The 19,543-nt window shown below is 43.9% G+C and overlaps 1 protein-coding gene across 1 annotated transcript; it reads right to left on the reverse strand.

Moving 5' to 3' along the window:
* Positions 1 to 17,118: 17,118 nt before the first annotated feature.
* On the reverse strand, positions 17,119 to 18,887 carry LOC141258438 (microtubule-associated serine/threonine-protein kinase 3-like). Its single transcript, XM_073673437.1, has 8 exons — positions 18,780 to 18,887; positions 18,547 to 18,679; positions 18,231 to 18,396; positions 17,984 to 18,082; positions 17,609 to 17,731; positions 17,350 to 17,459; positions 17,170 to 17,261; positions 17,119 to 17,125 (listed from the first exon to the last, which is right to left on the reverse strand). Exons 1-8 carry the CDS (start codon positions 18,857 to 18,859, stop codon positions 17,119 to 17,121), a joined length of 810 nt encoding a protein of 269 aa, XP_073529538.1. The 5' UTR covers positions 18,860 to 18,887.
* Between the last annotated feature and the right edge of the window lie 656 nt (positions 18,888 to 19,543).

A 19,543-nucleotide genomic window follows, 5' to 3' on the forward strand; every position in this document is an offset into this window, starting at 1 on the left:
AAAAAAATATAACTGTGGTACCGCTGTAAATGTACTGACCCGAAGAATAAAGCTTCCTTATCAATTTGACGACACATAGAACGGCATAAAAAAACACCAAAAAACAATTTGTGAATTGTTGGTTTTTGTTTATTCTGCCTTCCAAAAATCGAAATAGAAAGCAATCAAAAAATCTAATGTGCCCAAAAATGGTACCAATAAAAACATCAACTTGTTCCACAAAAAAAAAAAAAAAAATCACATGACTCTGTCGGCCGAAATATGGAAAAATTATAGCTCTCAAAAAATTGCGATGCAAAAACTAGTCTTTGCAAAAAAAAGGGTTTTTTAGTGTGTGACAGCTCTCAATCATAAAAACCTGATATGAATCTAGTATCCCTGTAATTGCACCGACCCGAAAAATAAAGTTGTCTAATCACTTATACCGCACGAGGAATGGCGTAAAAAATAAACTTTAGGGTTAGGGATAGGGTTGTGCTAGGGTTAGGGTTAGTGTTGTGCTAGGGTTAGGGTTGGGCTAGGGTTAGGGTTGGGCTAGGGTTTGGGTTGGGCTAGGGTTAGGGTTGGGCTAGGGTGAGGGTTGAGCTAGGGTGGGGCTAGGGGTAGTGTTGGGGTAGGGTGGAGCTAGGGTTAGGGTTGGGCTAGGGGTAGCATTGAGCTATGGGTAGGGTTGTGCTAGGGTTAGGGTTGTACTAGGGTTAGGGTTGTGCTATGGTTAGGCTAGGATTGGGTTAGGGTTGGGCAAGGGTTAGGGTTGCGTTAGGGTTGAGCTAGGGTTAGGGTTGGGCTAGGGTTAGGGTTGGGCTAGGGTGAGGGTTGAGCTAGGGTGGGGCTAGGGGTAGTGTTGGGGTAGGGTGGAGCTAGGGTTAGGGTTGGGCTAGGGGTAGCATTGAGCTATGGGTAGGCTTGTGCTAGGGTTAGGGTTGTACTAGGGTTAGGGTTGTGCTATGGTTAGGCTAGGATTGGGTTAGGGTTGGGCAAGGGTTAGGGTTGCGTTAGGGTTGAGCTAGGGTTAGGGTTGGGCTAGGGTTAGGGTTGAGGTAAGGTTGCGTTTGGGCTAGGGTTGTGGTTGTATTAGGGTTGGGGTTGGGATTTTTTCAGAAGTAAAGAAAAAAATACCGTCTATATGGCAACTAATGTTGAGCACAAGAACTCGCTACTTGAGTTTGCATCGGGTGCTCGGGTATGCACCGAGTATAGCGGGTGCTCGAGTGACATGCTCAAGTCTCCGCCTCAAATTTTTTGCAGCTGTTATATAGCCAAAAAAACCTTGCTGGGACTGCCTGTCATGCACAAGCGATCCCCACATGTTTTTATTTGGGTGACTAACAACCATGAAACATGCGGGCGGGGACTCGAGCATGTCACTTGAGCACCCGCGATACATGGTCCATACCTGAGTACCCGATGCAAACTCAAGTAGCGAGCACTTGCACTCAAGACTAATGACAACTTATTCAATATGATGACCTAATGTTATCAAATTCTGTGTCGTACCTCTGGGTTCAAAATGTTCACTATACCCCTTGATAAAATCCTTCAGGGGTGTAGTTTCCAAAATGGAGTCACTTGGGGGGGGGGGTTTCCACTATTTAGGCACATCAGGGGCTCCCCAAACGCAACATGGCGTCCACTAATTCAAGCAAATTTTACATTCAAAAAGTCAAATGGCGTTCCTTCTCTTCCGAACCCTGCCGTGTGCCCAAACAGTGTTTTTTCCCCACATATGGGGTATCGGCTTACTCAGGAAAAATTGCACAACAAATCGCGTGGTGCAATTTCTCCTGTTACCCTTATGAAAATGCAAAATTGGGGTCTGCAAAACATTTTTGTTGGAAAAATGTGAAAATGTTATTTTTACAGCTCCATGATATAAACTTCTGTGAAGCACCTGGGGGTTCAAGGTGCTCACCACACACCTAGATAAGTTCCCTGAGGGGTCTAGTTTCCAAAATGGTGTCACTTGTGGGGGGTTTCCACTGTTTAGGCACATCGGGGGCTCCCCAAACGCAACATGGTGTCCGCTAATTTTTCAAGCAAATTTTACATTCAAAAAGTCGAAAATGAAAAAAAATTGCGGTCTAAAGTAACATTTTTGTGAAAAAAGTTAAATGTTCATTTTTTTCTTCCACATTCCAAAAATTACTGTGAAGCACCTGAAGGGTTAATAAACTTCTTGAATGTGGTTTTGAGCACCTTGGGGGGTGCAGTTTTTACAATGGTGTCACTTTTGGGTATTTTCTATCATAAAGGCTCCTCAAAGTCACGCCAGATGTAATGGGGTCTCTAAAAAAGTATTTTTGTAAATTTTGTTGTAAAAATGAGAAATCGCTGGTCAATTTTTAACCCTTATAGCTCCCTAAAAAAAAAAAATGTGGTTCTAAAATTGTGCTGATGTAAAGTAGACATGTGGGAAATGTTATTTATTAACTATTTAGTGTAACATATCTCTATTTAAGGGCATAAAATTTAAAATTTTGAAAATTGCAAAACTTTCTAAATTTTTACCAAATTTCTGATTTTTTCACAAATAAACGCAAGTGATGTCAAAGAAATTTTACCACAATCATGAAGTACAATATGTCACGAAAAAACAGTCTCAGAATCAGCGGGATCCATTTGAAGCGTTCCAGAGTAATTACCTCATAAAGTGACAGTGGTCAGAATTGTAAAAATTGGCCTGGTCATTAACGTGCAAACCACCCTGGGGGTAAAGGGGTTAATACTAGACCTCTGAGCATAAGACGGAAAAGTCGTGGAACTATGGAAATCACAGGTCGGAGAGACGTGTTAGTGATCTGCAAATGATAAAATAATGGATACAACATTTTCAAAACATCTCAATTTATCCAGTATCGAGTATGATCCCCAAGCACAGAAATCCCCGCACCTACAGCCTCGGCTCCTGTTTTTACTTTATTGTATGGTTCGTTTATCCGCATTATCCACATTGTGGTTTTTACAGGTTTTATCTATATATTTTGTCTATGCACATTTTAACCTGAGTGTTACGAATCTGCGAACTCAGATATCCTGTGTTAAGTATTGTGGAATTTTTCAGGCTCAAACTAAGAAACGTAGAGCTCAGAAACGCGTTGCCGTCTGGTTGAAGTACGTTTTGCTGATGGCATTTGTACATTTTTCATGTGCTATTTTTGTAAGAAGCCACTTAAATTTGGTTGTGTTTATATGGATTAAATAAAGTGCTGACTTTTATGGAAAAAGGGAGTGTTGGCCTGAATTTCACATTGCTATATCACTTTTCATACTTTTGCATAGACCTGGTCAGAGAGTCTGGACATGTACAGTAACTCTGCTCTACAGACTCCGGCCACAAGGTAAGTTTAGTCTTACAGAGCCGCTATCTATCACCATGCACACTCTGCTTTTATCAGCTCAAATGTCTCCCGTACCCCTAGACTGTACCTGTTATATTTCGCCATCAACTACATGATGACAATTAGCAGCCATAAACTTAATGCATTGTAGGGGTTTTCCAGGTTTACTATATTGACCTCTTCACCGGTGGGGTTCAACATCAACTGACATCCAACAATCGGAATTATTATAAAGACATTTGTAACTGTGGACGATAGCACAGTATTGGAACTCAGTGGTTGCAAAACCACAGATTGATATGGGGGTGGGGGAGGCATTTACAAAACCTAGGTGCCATAGACATTGACTGAAAATAAGTCCCCTTAAGAAATGGAAGTCTGCACATGTGTAGGAGAACAGTGGTAGGCAGGACAAAGATACCAGTCTCCTCCTGGAGGGCAATTTTACAGACTGTGTAAACCAATGGGACGTAGATTGAGAACTGGATCACTAATGATCGACTATTATTGTGATTGTGACAGGTAATCAAATTTTTCACTAGTGGCTACTAGAGGTGAAATGTAGTATTGCATCCCAACCAGTTAAAGGATTAGGAACTAGGGATGTCACGGGTGTGTCAGGCTTGACATACAGTCATTCTGGATCCGGCTGTAGAAGGTCGCTGCGCTTGGCCTTGCAGACACCTTCTTGATCCTTTCATCATCCCTCCCACTCTAGCACCCAGCGGTGATCTCCACGATCGCCTGCTAATTAACACACCCTTTCTGGATCTTTAAATATACTCAGTTTCTCAAGAGAGTTGCTGGTGATAGAGTAAATTCCTCTGTTCAGGTCTGGAGTTCTAGCAGTCAGCGATATTCTTCTTGGAGTTCCTTTATGGATTGTAGTTGTGTTCTCTCTAGTGTCTCCTCAAAGCTAAGTGTATCTCCTTGTCTGTTTCCCTTGTTTGTCTTTAGTTGCAGTGGGGCCGACTAGAGCTAACTCCTCCCCCTCCCTACCTAGGGCCTAGCTCTAGGGTCAGCCAGGGCTAAGGTATCCTGCTTGGCGATAGGTGTGGAACCTATTTAGGAATGATAAGGGAGTCATGGTGTTGTTAGATCTGCTTAGGGGTCTCCACTCCCCCTTTCCCTAGTTTCTGGGCTTTTCCCGTTGTCGTACGCCGGGTTCTTCCCATACCTAGCATGACAAGAGATGAGCAGACCCGTGGAAGTTCAGGTTTTGGTACCCAACTGAACTTTAGTCCAAAGTTTGGTTCGGGTACCAAAACTGTACCCGAACTTGATCCAGTACATGGACCCCATTGAAATCATTGTGAACTTCATCTTTTGAGATGGAAAAATCTCACTCTCCCTCCTCCCTCCTTCTCTTTTCTCTATCTCTCTCCTCCCGCTTCTCTCCTACCTCTCTCTCTTTCCTCCCTCTCTCTCTCCTCCCTCTCTCTCTCTCCTTCATCTCTCCTCCATCTCTCTCTCCTCCATCTCTCTCTCCTCCATCTCTCTCTCCTCCATCTCTCTCTCCTCCATCTCTCTCTCCTCTATCTCTCTCTCTCCTCCATCTCTCTCCCTCGCACTCTTCTCCATTTCTCTCTTCTCAATCTCTCTCTCCCTTGCTCTTTGTCCTCCATCTTTCTCTCTCCTCCCTCTCTCTCTCTCCTCCCTCTCTCTCTCTCCTCCCTCTCTCTCTCTCCTCCCTCTCTCTCTCTCCTCCTTTGCTCTGTCTCCTCCATCTGTCTCTCTTCCATATCTCTCTCTTATCCATCTCTCTCCCTTACCCTTTCCTCCATCTCTCTCACTCTCTCCTCTCTCTCACTTGCTCTTTCTCCTCCATCTCTTCACCCCCCCCCATATAATGCCCCATGCAGGATTTAACGTCTCACCCCCATATAATGCCCCATACAAGATGTCACCTCTCCCCCCATATAATGCCACATGTAGGATGTCACCTCTCCCCCCATATAATGCCCCATGCAGGATGTCACCTCTCCCCCCCATATAATGTCCTATGCAGGAGGTCACCTCCCCCCCATATAATGCCCCATGCAGGATGTCACCTGTCCCCCCATATAATGTCCTATGCAGGAGGTCACCTATCCCCCCCCCATATAATGCCCCATGCAGGATGTCACTTGTTCCCCCCATATAATGCCCCATGCAGAATGTCACTTGTCCCCCCCCCATATAATTCCCCATGACTCCATACATATAAAAAAAATAATCAAGTACTCACCTCTCCTCACTTGCTGCCGTTGCTCCAGACTCTTCAGCGTCGCCTGCGTCTTCCCGCTCTGCGCTGTGATGGATCTGGAGCGAGCATGGTGTAAAGACATCACAGCATCCTCTGGCCTGAGACGTCACAGTGCAGCAGCCGCGGAAGAGACCAGAGATGGTGCGGAGGCACGGGGAGAGGGGCCCTGAACAAGCGGGGGTGGGTGGCGGGCGCTGGCACCGGCACCGCACCGCTCACGGGTCCCATAGCGCGCAGGGGTGCCCGACTGTAAGTGGGCCCATCCATCTCCTTAGGGCCCCAGCACTTGCCCGGGTGCGCTGGGTTCTGACGCCAGGCCTGCATATAGGTACTTTACTCAAGCTCTACACAAGTGCACCGTCACTTTTATTATCCCCGCCTTCTTTGGCTTCTCTTATTTTACTCTAGTATTTATTTTGATTTATTTTATTCACTTATATAGCACCATTAATTCCGCAGCGCTTTACAGACATTATCGACACTTTCCCCATCGGGGCTCACAATCTAAATTCCCTATCAGTATGTCTTTGGAGTGTAGGAAGAAACCGGAGAACCCAGCGGAAACCCCCAAGAATACGGGGAAAACATACAAACTCAGTATCACATACAGTATATGGATATATAAAATAGGACTCTGAGAAATGTATCTCATTGTTTTGCAATTTTTCCTTAACGGGGCTCTCTGGGAATAGAAAAAAATAAATAACTAAATGGAATCTTAATGAATACATTTATAAATACCTTTAATTAGCAATTTTAGCTTTTTTGTTTAGGGAGGTAAACACTACACAATTAATATGGTCAGTGTCTTGTTACACAGAAAGAAACCTGTCCTAGAATATTAGCACAGAAACTTGTGAGCATGTGCCATAGGAATATTCCTGATATGACTTAGAGATAACCTATAACAGTGTGAGCAGACTTTTCGTACCTTAATAGCCCTGGTATCTCCAGCATTAGATCATATAGACAGGGTAGACATCAGTGTGAGCCGCCTCTTCTTATTTAAGCACTGCTTGTATCTCCAGCATAATATCAGATAGACATGGTGGACAGCAGTGTGAAGAGCCTCTTCTTACTTCAGCACTCCTGGTATCTCCAGTATTAGATCAGATAGATAGAGTAGACAGCACTGTGAGCAGTCTCTTCTTACCACAGCATTCCTAGTATCTCCAGTATTAGATCAGATACACATGGTGGACAACAGTGTGAGCAGCCTCTTCTTACCTCTGCACCCCTGGTATTTCTAGTATAAGCTCAGAAAGACATGGTGGACAGCAGTGTGAGCAGCCTCTTCTTACCTCTGCACCCCTGGTATCTCTAGTATTAGATCAGTTAGACAGGTGTACAGCAGTGTGAGCAACCTCTTCTTACCTCTGCACCCCTGGTATCTCTAGTATTAGATCAGATACACATAGTGGACTGCAGTGTGAGCAGCCTCTTCTTACCTCAACACCCCTGGTATCTCCAGTATTAGCTCAGAAAGACATGGTGAACAGCAGTGTGAGCAGCCTCTTCTTACCTCTGCACCCCTGGTATCTCTAGTATTAGATCAATTAGACAGGTGTACAGCAGTGTGAGCAGCCTGTTCATACCTCAGCAACCATGGTATCACCAGTATTAGCTCAGAAACACATGGCGGACAGCAGTGTGAGCAGCCTCTTCTTACCTCAGCACCCCTAGTAACTCTAGTATTAGATTAAATACACATGGTGGACAGCAGTGTGAGCAGCCTCTTCTTACCTCATGATCTCTGGTATCTCCAGTATTAGATCAATTAGACAGGTGGACAGCAGTGTGAGCAGCCTCTTCTTAACGCTGCACCCCTGGTATCTTCATTATTAGATCAGATAGACAGGGTGGACAGCAGTGTGAGCAGCCTCTCCTTCCCCTAGAACCCCTGGCATCGCCAATATTAGATCATGGGATCAAACGGATACCTATTATATATGTGCTCACTCATCACCTTTTTCTGATGTGGTTGAAACCTAGCCCAGGTTAGTCAATGAAAAAACTGGGTAGGTGGGATTTCAAGTACATGAGTGAGTTTTGGTTGCATCCGCTGCCTAAAACGGTCAGTTTACCGCCAGTGAGAGCTATATAGTGACTATGTGGCTGTCACTGGAGTGTCTTTGGTTCGGGTTGGTTGGGTGGCTGCGTCCTTATATAGCAACGTGCACTCACAAGCAGAAGATGAGTTTGCTATAAGAAATCCCAATATAAAATACCGCTTTTATATTTTACTGACTCTAAAACTTTATTTATTTTCAGCCTTAGCTAATAACTGGAATTTTTTTTATATAAAATAAGTATATAACACCGGAGCTGGAGAAAGGACTACATAGAGGAATAATAAGAAATGGACCATTAATGATTAATGACATCAAATCTATAAATACACAAGTTTATAAAATTATAAAAAGAAGTCTACATGCCGCCCAGAGGATCGGGGAGCATCGTGCTTATTTATTTATTTTTTTTCAATAATTTATTTTCCGCTGTTACACTTGGCAATCAATAATTTCAGTAATAGCTGGTATGGGTCTACTGAATTGTGGTGAGGGGTGATGGAGAGCCGTTCCGAAGAAGGTGGCCAGCAAGTAACTGGGCCCAATCTAAACCCTGAAACAAGGCCTCCCAAAATAATAGTGCTGATGCCCTCATATGAAGCACAGACATTTCCCAGGGCATTTACACATGGGTCCCATCAGCCTTCCGCTTCTATATTGGTGCCAGGAATGATTGACAAGGTTATGACCATGACTCAGTCTAAATATTGTATTTTTAGTTAGCCATTGTATAGCACTGTTAGATTATGTATTGGGAACTGTATAGTGATAATATGTGAACAATGTCCGGTACTATTTATTTGTGCCTTGTATTTTGATAATATGTGAACACTGTATTGTAGTATTTATTTGGGCACTGTATGGTCATAACATGTGAGAACTGTAAAGTGGTATTTATTTGGGCATTTCATAGTGTTAATATGTGAGCACTGTATTGTAGTATTTATTTGAGCACTGTATGGTCATAACATGTGAGAACTGTAAAGTGTTATTTATTTGGGCATTTCATAGTGTTAATATGTGAGCACTGTATGACAGTATTTATTTGAGCAATCTATTGTTCTATTTTGAGAACACTATATAGCCGTATTTATTTTGGCTCTGAGTGGCACTGTTATTTTGTTGCTAAAGAATGGCACTCTTATGTGGGCACCATCCTTTATACCTTGTATAATATCTTATTTGTATATAAATTGTTGGCGGGGGAGCTAAGAGAATAAGCCTCACACGGTACCGTGCCTCCTTAGTCAGGTCGTGACCCAAGTGCAACCTTTTTCTCTGCACCCCATGTATTGCATGCCTGCTTATAGACCAACGTATTCTGCACCACGTATCACTCTCATCCTCCCTGCGGAGGTCACGCTAGAATCTCAGATAGTTGCACAGTGTGTGCCCTTATGGGCAGGGGCGTACTGGCCCACCGTATGATCGGGAAAACCCCCGGTGGGCTCCGGGTTCCGATGGCCATGCCCCTAAGCCCCGCCCTCACACCCACTGGGCCCTGTACAGAGAACAGAGGACCCCCCGGTTCGCTAATCAGATAGGCAGCACTGCCGATATGATTAGTGATGGGCCCTCTGCAGCAGCACAGCAAGGAGACTGGTCTCCCTGCTCTGCCTGCTGCCGCAGTGCCCCTCTGCCTCCTCTGCCGGCGCGTGCGCAGGAGGTCAGTCTCAGGGCGATGACATCATCGCCCTGGGACTGCTTCCTGTGCGCGCTGTGGAGGACGGATCCGCCGTCGCCCTAGGCAGCGGCTGCAGGCCTGCAGCTCATCTCTACGCGTGAGTATTAAAAGCAGGGACCGGGAGGGGAGGAAGGGATAGGGGGGAGGGGTGGCTGAGAGGACCCCTGGCCGAGGCTGTCAGTAAATGCTACTGGGCAATGGGCATGATTATCATCATGCCCATTGCCCAGCCTGTCCTGCTGCCAACCTCTCGTTACTGTTACTATGCCTAGCAGCATGTACTACCACCAGTGGCTGGCAGGACATGCTGGGTGGGCATGAAAGTACCAAGGAGGCTGGCAGGACATACTAAGCATGAATCGGGCTATGGGCGGAGGAGAGCGGTGCCAGCGCCCAACCTTCTCCCCCGCTTGCTCAGGGCCCAGCAGCCGGATACTTACCTCTCCTCCTGCCTCCGCAGATCCGCTGTATTTCTGCTCTGCGCTCCCTGTGACATATCAGGTCAGAGGGTGCGGTGACGTCTTTCCACCGCGCCCTCCCCTGAGCCATCACAGGCAGCGCAGAGCGGGAAGACGCCTGCAACGCTGGAGTACGGACCTGAGCAGCGGCAGCAGGTAAGGAGGAGTGAGGTGAGTATTTGATTATTTTTTTTAATGTATGGAGGCATGGGGCATTATATGGGGGGGGTGATATCCTGCATGGGGCATTATATGGGGGAGTGACATCCTGCATGGGGCATTATATGGGGGGGGTGACATCCAGCATGGGGCATTATATGGGGGGGTGACATCCTGCATGGGGCATTATATGGGGGGTGACATCCTGCATGGGGCATTTTAAAGAGGTGGGTGACATCCTGCATTGGGCATTTTAAAGAGAGGGGGGGTGATATCCTGCATGGGGCATTATATGGAGGGGGGTGACATCCTGCATGGGGCATTATATGGGGTGGGTGATATACTGCATGGGGCATTATATGGGGGAGGTGACATCCTGCATGGGGCATTATATGGGGGAGGTGACATCCTGCATGGGGCATTATATGGAGGGGGGTGACATCCTGCATGGGGCATTATAAGGGGGGGAACAGCCTGCATAGGGCATTATGTGGGGGGAGCAGCCTGCATGGAGCTCTATATGGGGCCAGTATCCTGTACAGAGCATTTTATGGGGGCCAGTATTCTGTATGGAGCGTTATATGGGGTCAGTATTCTGTATGGAGCATTATATGGGGGCCAGTATTCTGTATGGAGCATTTTTTGGGGGCCAGTATACTGTGTGGAGCGTTATATGGGGACCAGTATCCTGTATGGAGCGTTATATGGGGGCCAGTATTCTGTACGGAGCATTTTATGGGGGCCAGTATTCTGTATGGAGCATTATATGGGGACCAATATCCTGTATGGAGCGTTATATGGGGACCAGTATTCTGTATGGAGCACTTTTTGGAGGCCAGTATACTGTGTGGAGCGATTCGCCGGTTTCTGAGCTATTATAGAATTTACAATAGATATCACTCATGTAATATAAGAAGTGAAATCTTTGCATTGTACTATACTTATATTTCTATCTGTGCATCATGAATCGTGGTATGTGTTAAAGGGGCCCACTGAGACTCTTTCTCCCAGGGCCCAGAAAAACCTGGAGCCGGCCCTTTGTGGTACTATCATGCTAGTACTACTACCACCAGTGGCTGGCTGGCAGGACATGCCATGTGAGCTTGAATGATAGTACCACAGAGGCTGGCAGTACTTACTGGGCAATGGGCATAATAATACCACAAAGGCTGGGAGGACATACTGGGCAATGGGCATGATAGTACCACCAGTAGACTGACTTGGCGGTCTCCAGGGCTCCGTCTCCCCTTCTCGCTGCTGTTAGGCTGGGTTAACATTGCGTTTATACTGTGCGTTACAACGGATCCGTTGTAAATCAGCGCAGACGCAATGTACTGTAGACTTGCATTGCAAAAATAGGCATGTGTTTGAAAGTATGCATTATTTGCAACGCACAGGAAAACATGGTCGGCGGCTGGAGGCCAGCTGAGCACTTCTCTGACAACTGTGTTCTAGTGTCATTCTGTGCCTGCTCATCTCTGTCAGCAGGGGTATTTGTCTGATGGCAAAGATGTAGCAGAGCTGGAGACAGAAGATCCGTGGATTACCTCAGAGCGAGGATTTTGTTTTTTATTAAAGATGGAGTCCCTACATGTGTTTTTTTCTGTTTACTAGATATTCATGGTGGCCATGTCTAGTTTGGCGTGACGCCATGAATTTCAGGCTTAGTGCCAGCTGATAATACAAAGCTGGTACTAACCCCATTATTACCCAGCGTGCCACCCCCACCAGGGCCGCTGGAAGAGCCGGATAAAGCGCCTGGAAATGGTGCTACGATGAATGCGCCAATTCCAGGGGTGGCTGCGGGCTGCCGTCTTCAGCGTGGGGGGCCCAGAATGCTTGGGCCTTACCATGCTGAGAATCCCAGCCCCCAGCTGCCTGGTTTTTACCAGGCTGGTGATCAAAATATGGCGGGAACCCACGCATTTTTTTTTTAATTATTTTTTTAAATAATTTAAAAAAACATTGGGCTTTCCTGACTTTTGATCGCCAGGCAGCTGGAGGTGGCAGCCCGTAGCTGTCTGCTTTATCTGCGCTGAGAATCAAAAATTCATTTTTGTTTTATTATTTATTTATTTTCACACTTCTATATGAGTGACAGTCCCAACAGCTAATCACAGCCGCTGACACAGTGAACGGGCGTCTGTGATTGGCTGCTTGAGTAACCTGAAAGCAGCCCATACATAATACCATACTAGAATGTATGGGCTGATTGTAGATTACTCAAACAGCCAATCACAGACGCCCATCCTCTTTGACAGCATCTGTGATTGGCTGTTGGGTCTGTGACATATAGAAGTGTGAAAAGAAATCATTTTTAAAAACGGTGTAGCGATCTGCAGAATTTTTGATTCTCACCGCAGATAAAGCGAACAGCTACGTACTGCCACCCCCAGCTGCCTGGCTTTACCTTGGCTGTCGATCAGAAGACAGAGAAGCCGAATATTTGTTTTAAACTTATTTAAAATATTTTTTTTTTTAGGAAAAGGTGTGTGCTCCTGCCATATGTTGATCGCCAGCCAGATAAAACAAAGGAGCTGGGGTCTGGGATTCTCAGCATGGTAAGGCCCAAGTGTTCTTGGCCCCCCACACTGAAAATCGCAGCCCGCAGCCACCCCTGAAATTTTCCAGGCGCTTTACCTGGCTCTTCCAGCGGCCCTGGTGGTGAGTGGCACCCTGGGTAATAATAGTGTTAGTACCAGGCCAGCTTTGTATTATCCGCCGGTACTAAGCCCGAAATTCATGTTGTCACGCCAAATTAGACATGGCCACCATGAATTTCTAGTAAATAGAAAAAAAACACAGAAAGTTTTTTTTTAATTAAAAATAAAACACAAAACCCATTTAGGCTCCGTTCATACGCGGCGCAAAAAATCTCTACTGCATGCCGACGTTGCGCTTTTCTCAGCGCGCTTTTCCCGAGGCATGTTAACATGTAGCCTATGGGGAAAGCGCGCCGAAAAAAACGCCAAGAATTGGCATGTCAATTCTTTTGCGCGGCCGCTTTTGCAGTAAAAGCGCCCGCGCAAAAATACGTGGCAAAACGCGGCATCTGAACGCTTTTCAGCAAAATCCATAGCTTTTGCTGGAAGGCGTTTCCAGCTTTCTTTGGCACTTCTTCTACGCGAGCGGTCTAAAGCGCCGCATAAAAGCAGGAACGTAGCCTAAGGGACTCTATCTTTAATAAAAAAAAATCCTCGTTCCGACGTAATCCATGGGTCTTCTGTCTTCAGCTCTGCTACATCTTTGCCATCAGAGAAATATGTCTGCTGACAGATGAGCAGGCACAGAATGACACTGGAGCACTGTTACTGTGTAGTGCGGCACTATGTTTCTTTTTTTTGTCATTTAATGCAGTGTAGAAATCTTGGGAAAAGTGTGGATTGTGCTCTGGAAGTGATCAGTTATAGCTAACTATGTTATTTTCTGCAGAGATAAGTCCTGCATAGAAGATGGGATATATCGGTCTGCAGATAAAGAACTTCACCTAGAGACATCACTGGTGAGTATGTGTATTACCTTTGTTGAGTATATGTATTACCTATACACACACACTGACACTATATACAGAGCTCCTGTGTATAATATTAATGGTAATCATTGCATTACCTGTACACTGACACTATATACAGAGCTTCTGTGTATAATGTCACTGGTGATGACTGATAACCTGTACACTATATACAGAGCTCCTGTGTATAATATCACTGGTGAGCACTGTATAACCTGTACACTGACCCAATATACAGAGCTTTTTTACATTTTTATTATTTTAGCATTATTTGTCACTATGTTGTGGCATTATGTGCTTTGGTCATGACATGACGATATTTGTCCCTTGTATGTGGTATTATTCAGTCACTATGTGGTGGTAATATGTGGTCTCATGGTGTGTCAGTATTTATACCTTGTATCTGGTAGCATTTGATCACTATGTGGTGGTATTATGTGCTTTGGTCATGGTGTGGCGGTATTTGTGCCTTGTATGTGGCATTATTTGGGCACTATGTGGTGGTAATATGTGATCTGGTCACGGTGTGGTGGTATTTCTGCCTTCTATCTGGTAATATTGGTCTTGGTAGAGTGGATTGTGGTTGGTCATTTGTTTTATCTGATATCAATAAGGGGAAACCTCTTTATTTCCAATAGATATTAAATACTTGGATGTTTAACCCCTCCCTGCCCTGTGACTATTACACAGCAGCAGAGATGCAGTTGCAGAGGTTCACCAGAGAAAGCAAGTTGGCATTTGGTGAGATTTTCACCTCTGTATTTATAAGACAAAACCAGGAGTGGGTGAGAAATTCATAAACCATTACCTCGGATTGCTCCACTCCTGGTTTTGTCTTATAAATGCAGAGGTAAAAATCTCACCAAATACTCAAAGTGCCACAATCTTCTGACAGTGCTGATTCCACCAATAAATAAGTGATCACCTTCCCAACCTGTGCATCGCTGATAACTTGTTTTCACCAATAAAAACCCTTGAATGCAAACTACAGTAATTGTACATCACATTTCTGGTGAGCGCACAGTGATGGGCAGAAGCGGCCAATATAATGGGTATAACGGCAAACAGGTATTTGCAAATAGCTGAAGGGTGGGTGTGCCCCTGGAGTCAATGTCCCTGGTGGGCCCCAGACACCCCAGTCCGGCGCTGTTGACAGCAGTGACCTGGGGGTCTGAAATGCTTCCTGGGGCGATCCCCATGCTGTCCCCATGTCATTTGAGCACTGTCACTATCGTTTTGGGCACTTTTTAGGCTTTCTACAGACTGTCGGGGGTGCCGCCGCAAAAATGCTCGGGTCTCCCATAGACTAACATTGGGCTCGTTGCTCGGATCGAGCACCCAAGTATCACGGTGAGCTCGGCCCGAGCTTCGAGCACCCGAGCATTTTAGTGCTCACTCAACACTAATTGCCACTCTTCGTAATGTGCAAACAATGTCTTCTTCAGGTGGATTCCACCTGGATCCCTCATGAAAAGCACTAGATAAAAATGTAAATGATTGAACATATGCACTGTAATATAAAAACAACTTGCTGTGCATTGTGTATTTTTCAGTCTTTTTCAGCTTCTTTTATCCGCTTCCAGCTTTGAAAATTATGAAGTGGTTAAAGAAAGTGATCGGTTCATTCTGCTGGTGGCTTCTGTTTGGAAGCCGCTCACTATTTTATATGTAGTTAACAAAAACACTGATGTTTTCCTTAAGTGTCTTCTTATAAAATAAAAAATCAGTGGGTATGCTGGCGTCTATAAGGTGCTGTGTGTACGTACCCTTAGGAATAACAGAATCTCTGGTCATCTCCTCCATTTTTGGCCAGAGTTTAGAGGATTAATGGGAGACATAGAACCGCTATTCTCCAGTTTGGGATCTAACCCTTCAGACATACTATATATGAGGTATAGTATTAATATACCATAAAAGTCAGTAATAATCAATTAAATGCGAAAAGACATTAAACAATTTTAATTTTTTATTTCTTTGAATTAAAATTGCATGGAAGGATGAAGAAAAGTTCTTGGAGGAGCCTTCAACTTTTGCACGTGTCTCTTGCTGGTCAGGAGGCCACAGGTAGGTGGTACAACTCCTTCCATACAGGTACAGCATTAATGGTGGATGTGCTGTAGTTTCTTCAGAGCGCTAGATTTGGGGGTTTTCTGTCCTCGAGATGTCAATGGTGCGTTGGTGGCAGCAGCCAAAAATGCAGCTTTCTCTGACAGCACGAGCAGCCCTGGATAATCCACGCCGGCAGGATGTTATCATCCGGCGGAAGAGAGAACCTAGGAGAAAAGATGTAAAACTGATGTAAGTAATGGGACTCCATATTAGAGGACACTACTGTGGTGTCACTGTAACATGACGTTAGAGGAATCTCATCATACAGAGGAGCAGAATCATTGTCAGCCATCATACATGTGACAATCCCACCACTGACGGATAACATCTGCTCCACATGACTTCTTCTCACTGACGTCATACAACATGGAGATTATCGTCACACTTACCTCGCCTAGTTTCCCCCTCTTCAACTTTCTCTGTTTTTAGTTGTTTTCTCAGTGTTCGAAAATATTTTCTTCTCTTCTGAACTGGAGATTCTAATCAAAAAGCCAGAAAAAAATGTTGATTATAAACTCCTAAAAGATGAGCTTTGTATCTTTATAGAGTTATGCAACTGATTAATATGAACCTGTAGCTTTTCTGGGTTCCGGTGGTGTCTCCCCAAAGAACCATGTCCCCATATTAATATGACATTACTTTCAGCAAGCCACGGTGTTATATAATCAGTTGGATAAAACTTCATTGTAACTTTAAAGAAGACCCATCACCAGGTCAAAAGTGTCCAAGATTCGCTCTTATTTTATGTCGGCTTCTCCCCTGAGTATTCTGATATTTGTTTTCCTAAAATCCACAGTACGGTTGTAGAGATATGGGACTTTTTATTTAGTGTTAATTATTATGGTCTTTATCATGTGGGCGTGGTAACCTAAGGGCACGCCCCAGAGGATCCTGTGAGCACCGCCCCTTTGTAAAGAATAAAAATTACCACTAATTACAAAGGCCCATAACTCTGGAACCGTATGGGGGATTTTAACAAAACAAAAAATAGAATACTCAGGGGAGCAGAAAGAATAAAGGAAGTAATTTTAGAGCCTTAATATTTAAATTTTGGATCATAGGCTATAATTGGATGGCCTATAAACCTGTACATACCTGACAATGAGGGCGAGGATGACTCACTGTTTTTAGCAGTAAAACACTGATTGTCTCCAACAGTTTTGGAAGGGGAAGATTCTTTCTGCCTGTTGGTAGAAAAAAGACACGTAAATTACAAGGAAAAAACAATAGAATAACGGAAGAACACCTGTCTGTAAGGTCAATTAGGACAACATAGAGGAGATATCCTGCGCAAGACCACATTTTACCAGCAAGAATGGAGTCTAATTAGTAATATTGGCCTGTAGTGAGTTGGAAATGAATGGTTGGTCGCAACAATCAGCTGTTATTGAAGTTATCACAAGTAAGACCCACAGAGATTGTGTAGTCATGGGGTGGTGGATGCTAGATTTAGATTTGTGTTACTCATAATAATAATAATCTACTCACATTTCTGAGCGTTTTTCATTGATCTCTGGGGAACACCCTGGAGGTGACATAGGCACTTCATTGCCTTCATCACTGCTCTCTTGGGAACACTGTGGAGGTGACATAGGCTCTTCATTGCCTCCATCACTGTTCTCTTGGGAACACTGTGGAGGTGACATAGGCTCTATATTGGTCATCATCCCAGTATTGGTGATATATAGCTAAAACAGATAAAGAAATATAAAATAGATATATTTAATTTTTTTTTGTAATTATAGGTTTCATACATTTTATTAGCCACATACTTACTTTAGAAGACCTTTGATAAGTTGATGCAAAGTTTTTGATTTCTGGCCAGTCATTGTCCTCACTTGTGTCCCCCTCATCTGAATTCATATGTTTGAAGCTGCTACTTCGAGCTAAAAAATACAAGTGTTATTAGAGATTATTAGTATAATACCCAGACAGTCACCATGTTATCACTAATAATGATGGGAACTGATTTTGACATAAAATGAAAGACAAGACACACGTCAGTTTTCTGCAGATGACGTCTCATTTTACTTACTGATAAAGTAGCGGGTGTCCTCATCTGACTTTAGGTCAGGAACGAACAGGGGCTTCTGACTTAAAAGGTTGTCAAAGTCTAAGTCACGCATAAATGGATGAATTTTGATCTCATTTGCGCCTCCTGGGAAAGGAAGACAAGAAAGAAAGTGATACAGTCATTGTCAGAGAAACTGCTCCATATCTGTAGAATTTATGTTAATCTGAACTGAAGATGTAACAGAGCCGATATAAAGGAAATATATTGAACATTATAGCATGAAGAATGGGTAATAGACAAGTAGGTAGAGTACAGAACCTCAGTGCTGATCCTCATGGAACCCATCATTTGTCTTGTCACGCTGTAATAATTCATTGATAATACTATTAATATTACCTGTTCCAAGTCTCAGTGCTGGAATTTTTCTGAGCAGTTGAGTGATGATGCCTCGAGCATTAGTTGGAGGAAAGTAATTACATCTCCAAGGTATATCATCTGTTATATAAAAAGCAAATATTATAAGAAATAAAACCTCTTCATTTATTTTCATAAAAAAAAATTCCTTAACAAAGCTAGAAAAAACTACAGAACTATTCAAGTCAAATAACAGTGACATCACAAGCATTCAGATTATTTTACTTACCCTGGATGATACTGTGTAAAATATTCCTTCTGCAAGCCCCTGTAAATGGTGGATATCCAAATAGAAATTTATATAGGATGATCCCTATTGACCACCAGTCAACAGGCCTTCCATAGCCTATCTTTAGGATAACTTCTGGGGCCATGTAAGTAGGGGTGCCAGCAGTCTGGAAACCAACAGAAAAAGGAGATGATGATCAATAAATATAATTGCGACACATAACATCAGTGGAAATGTTTTTCTAGAGAAATTATAAATCAGAGAAGGAGAAAGAGATGAGATCTGTAAAGTACAAGACCCTGTAAGTAAAGCCTACCTCTTTATCAAGGAACTCTTTGGTGATGTCCTTAGTTGGAGTCTTGTAGAAGTCTGAGTTTGGTCTCATGAGGCCGAGTTTTGAAACCCCAAAATCAGTGACCTTAATATGTCCTGTTGATGTTATCAGGAGGCTGTGAAAGAAAAGATGGTGTCAGCACCAAGTAATAACCCACAGACTGTATAAGAAACTCTAACTTTCTTCCCCTCTAATATGCTAGAGGGGTCACTTACTTCTCAGGCTTCAGATCTCTGTGCACCACACCATAGCTGTGCAGGTATTCCACAGCAAGGACCGTTTCCGCAATGTACATACGGGCCAAGAGGACTGGTAAAGGACCCCTGTGCTTTAGAAGGGTACCACAGTAACCTCCTACAATAGAAAGCAAATATGAGAACTGAGGGTTTGTTACAATGTAAATTACACATGATGAGTGGGAATGTGAAAAAGGCGGAGACATTGGGACAGGATGGTCTATATATACTGTATAATGTAGTGCGTATACTGTATACTGCAGATAGACCCTATACATAGAGACAAAGCCTCATCTACGAGCCTCTAATTTTTTTCTCTGTGAACGTTCTTATCTATAAAAACTCTTCAAAAAGACAAATCTTCCTTTTACCCATAGTGGAAATTGCTGCCGTGCTCAGCGAGGACATACTGGGGGACTTTCATAGAGATCAATGGTTTTTCAGGCATCTTGGTAACAGATGACTTATAATAATTGCAAAGAGGACATGTAACCGTCCATGTGGGCACATTGTGGTCATATATAGGTGCTAGGATTAAGCAGACGTGGGCTGGATATAGATACAATGGATGTGTCCTACCTGGTACATACTCCATGACCATACATAGATGAAGTTTAGTAGGAAAGGAGCAGAACGTGGAGACCACAAAGGGACAATCTGCGAATGCTGAGATGTCCCTCTCCAGAAAGGCCCATTCAAGCCTCTTTGGCTTTTTCAGGTTCTCCTTGTCCATTTTCTTCATA

Source organism: Phyllobates terribilis, unplaced genomic scaffold, assembly GCF_046119375.1.
Source record: "Phyllobates terribilis strain yellow unplaced genomic scaffold, ASM4611937v1 Scaffold_3__8_contigs__length_932513732, whole genome shotgun sequence".
Lineage (NCBI taxonomy): Eukaryota > Metazoa > Chordata > Amphibia > Anura > Dendrobatidae > Phyllobates > Phyllobates terribilis.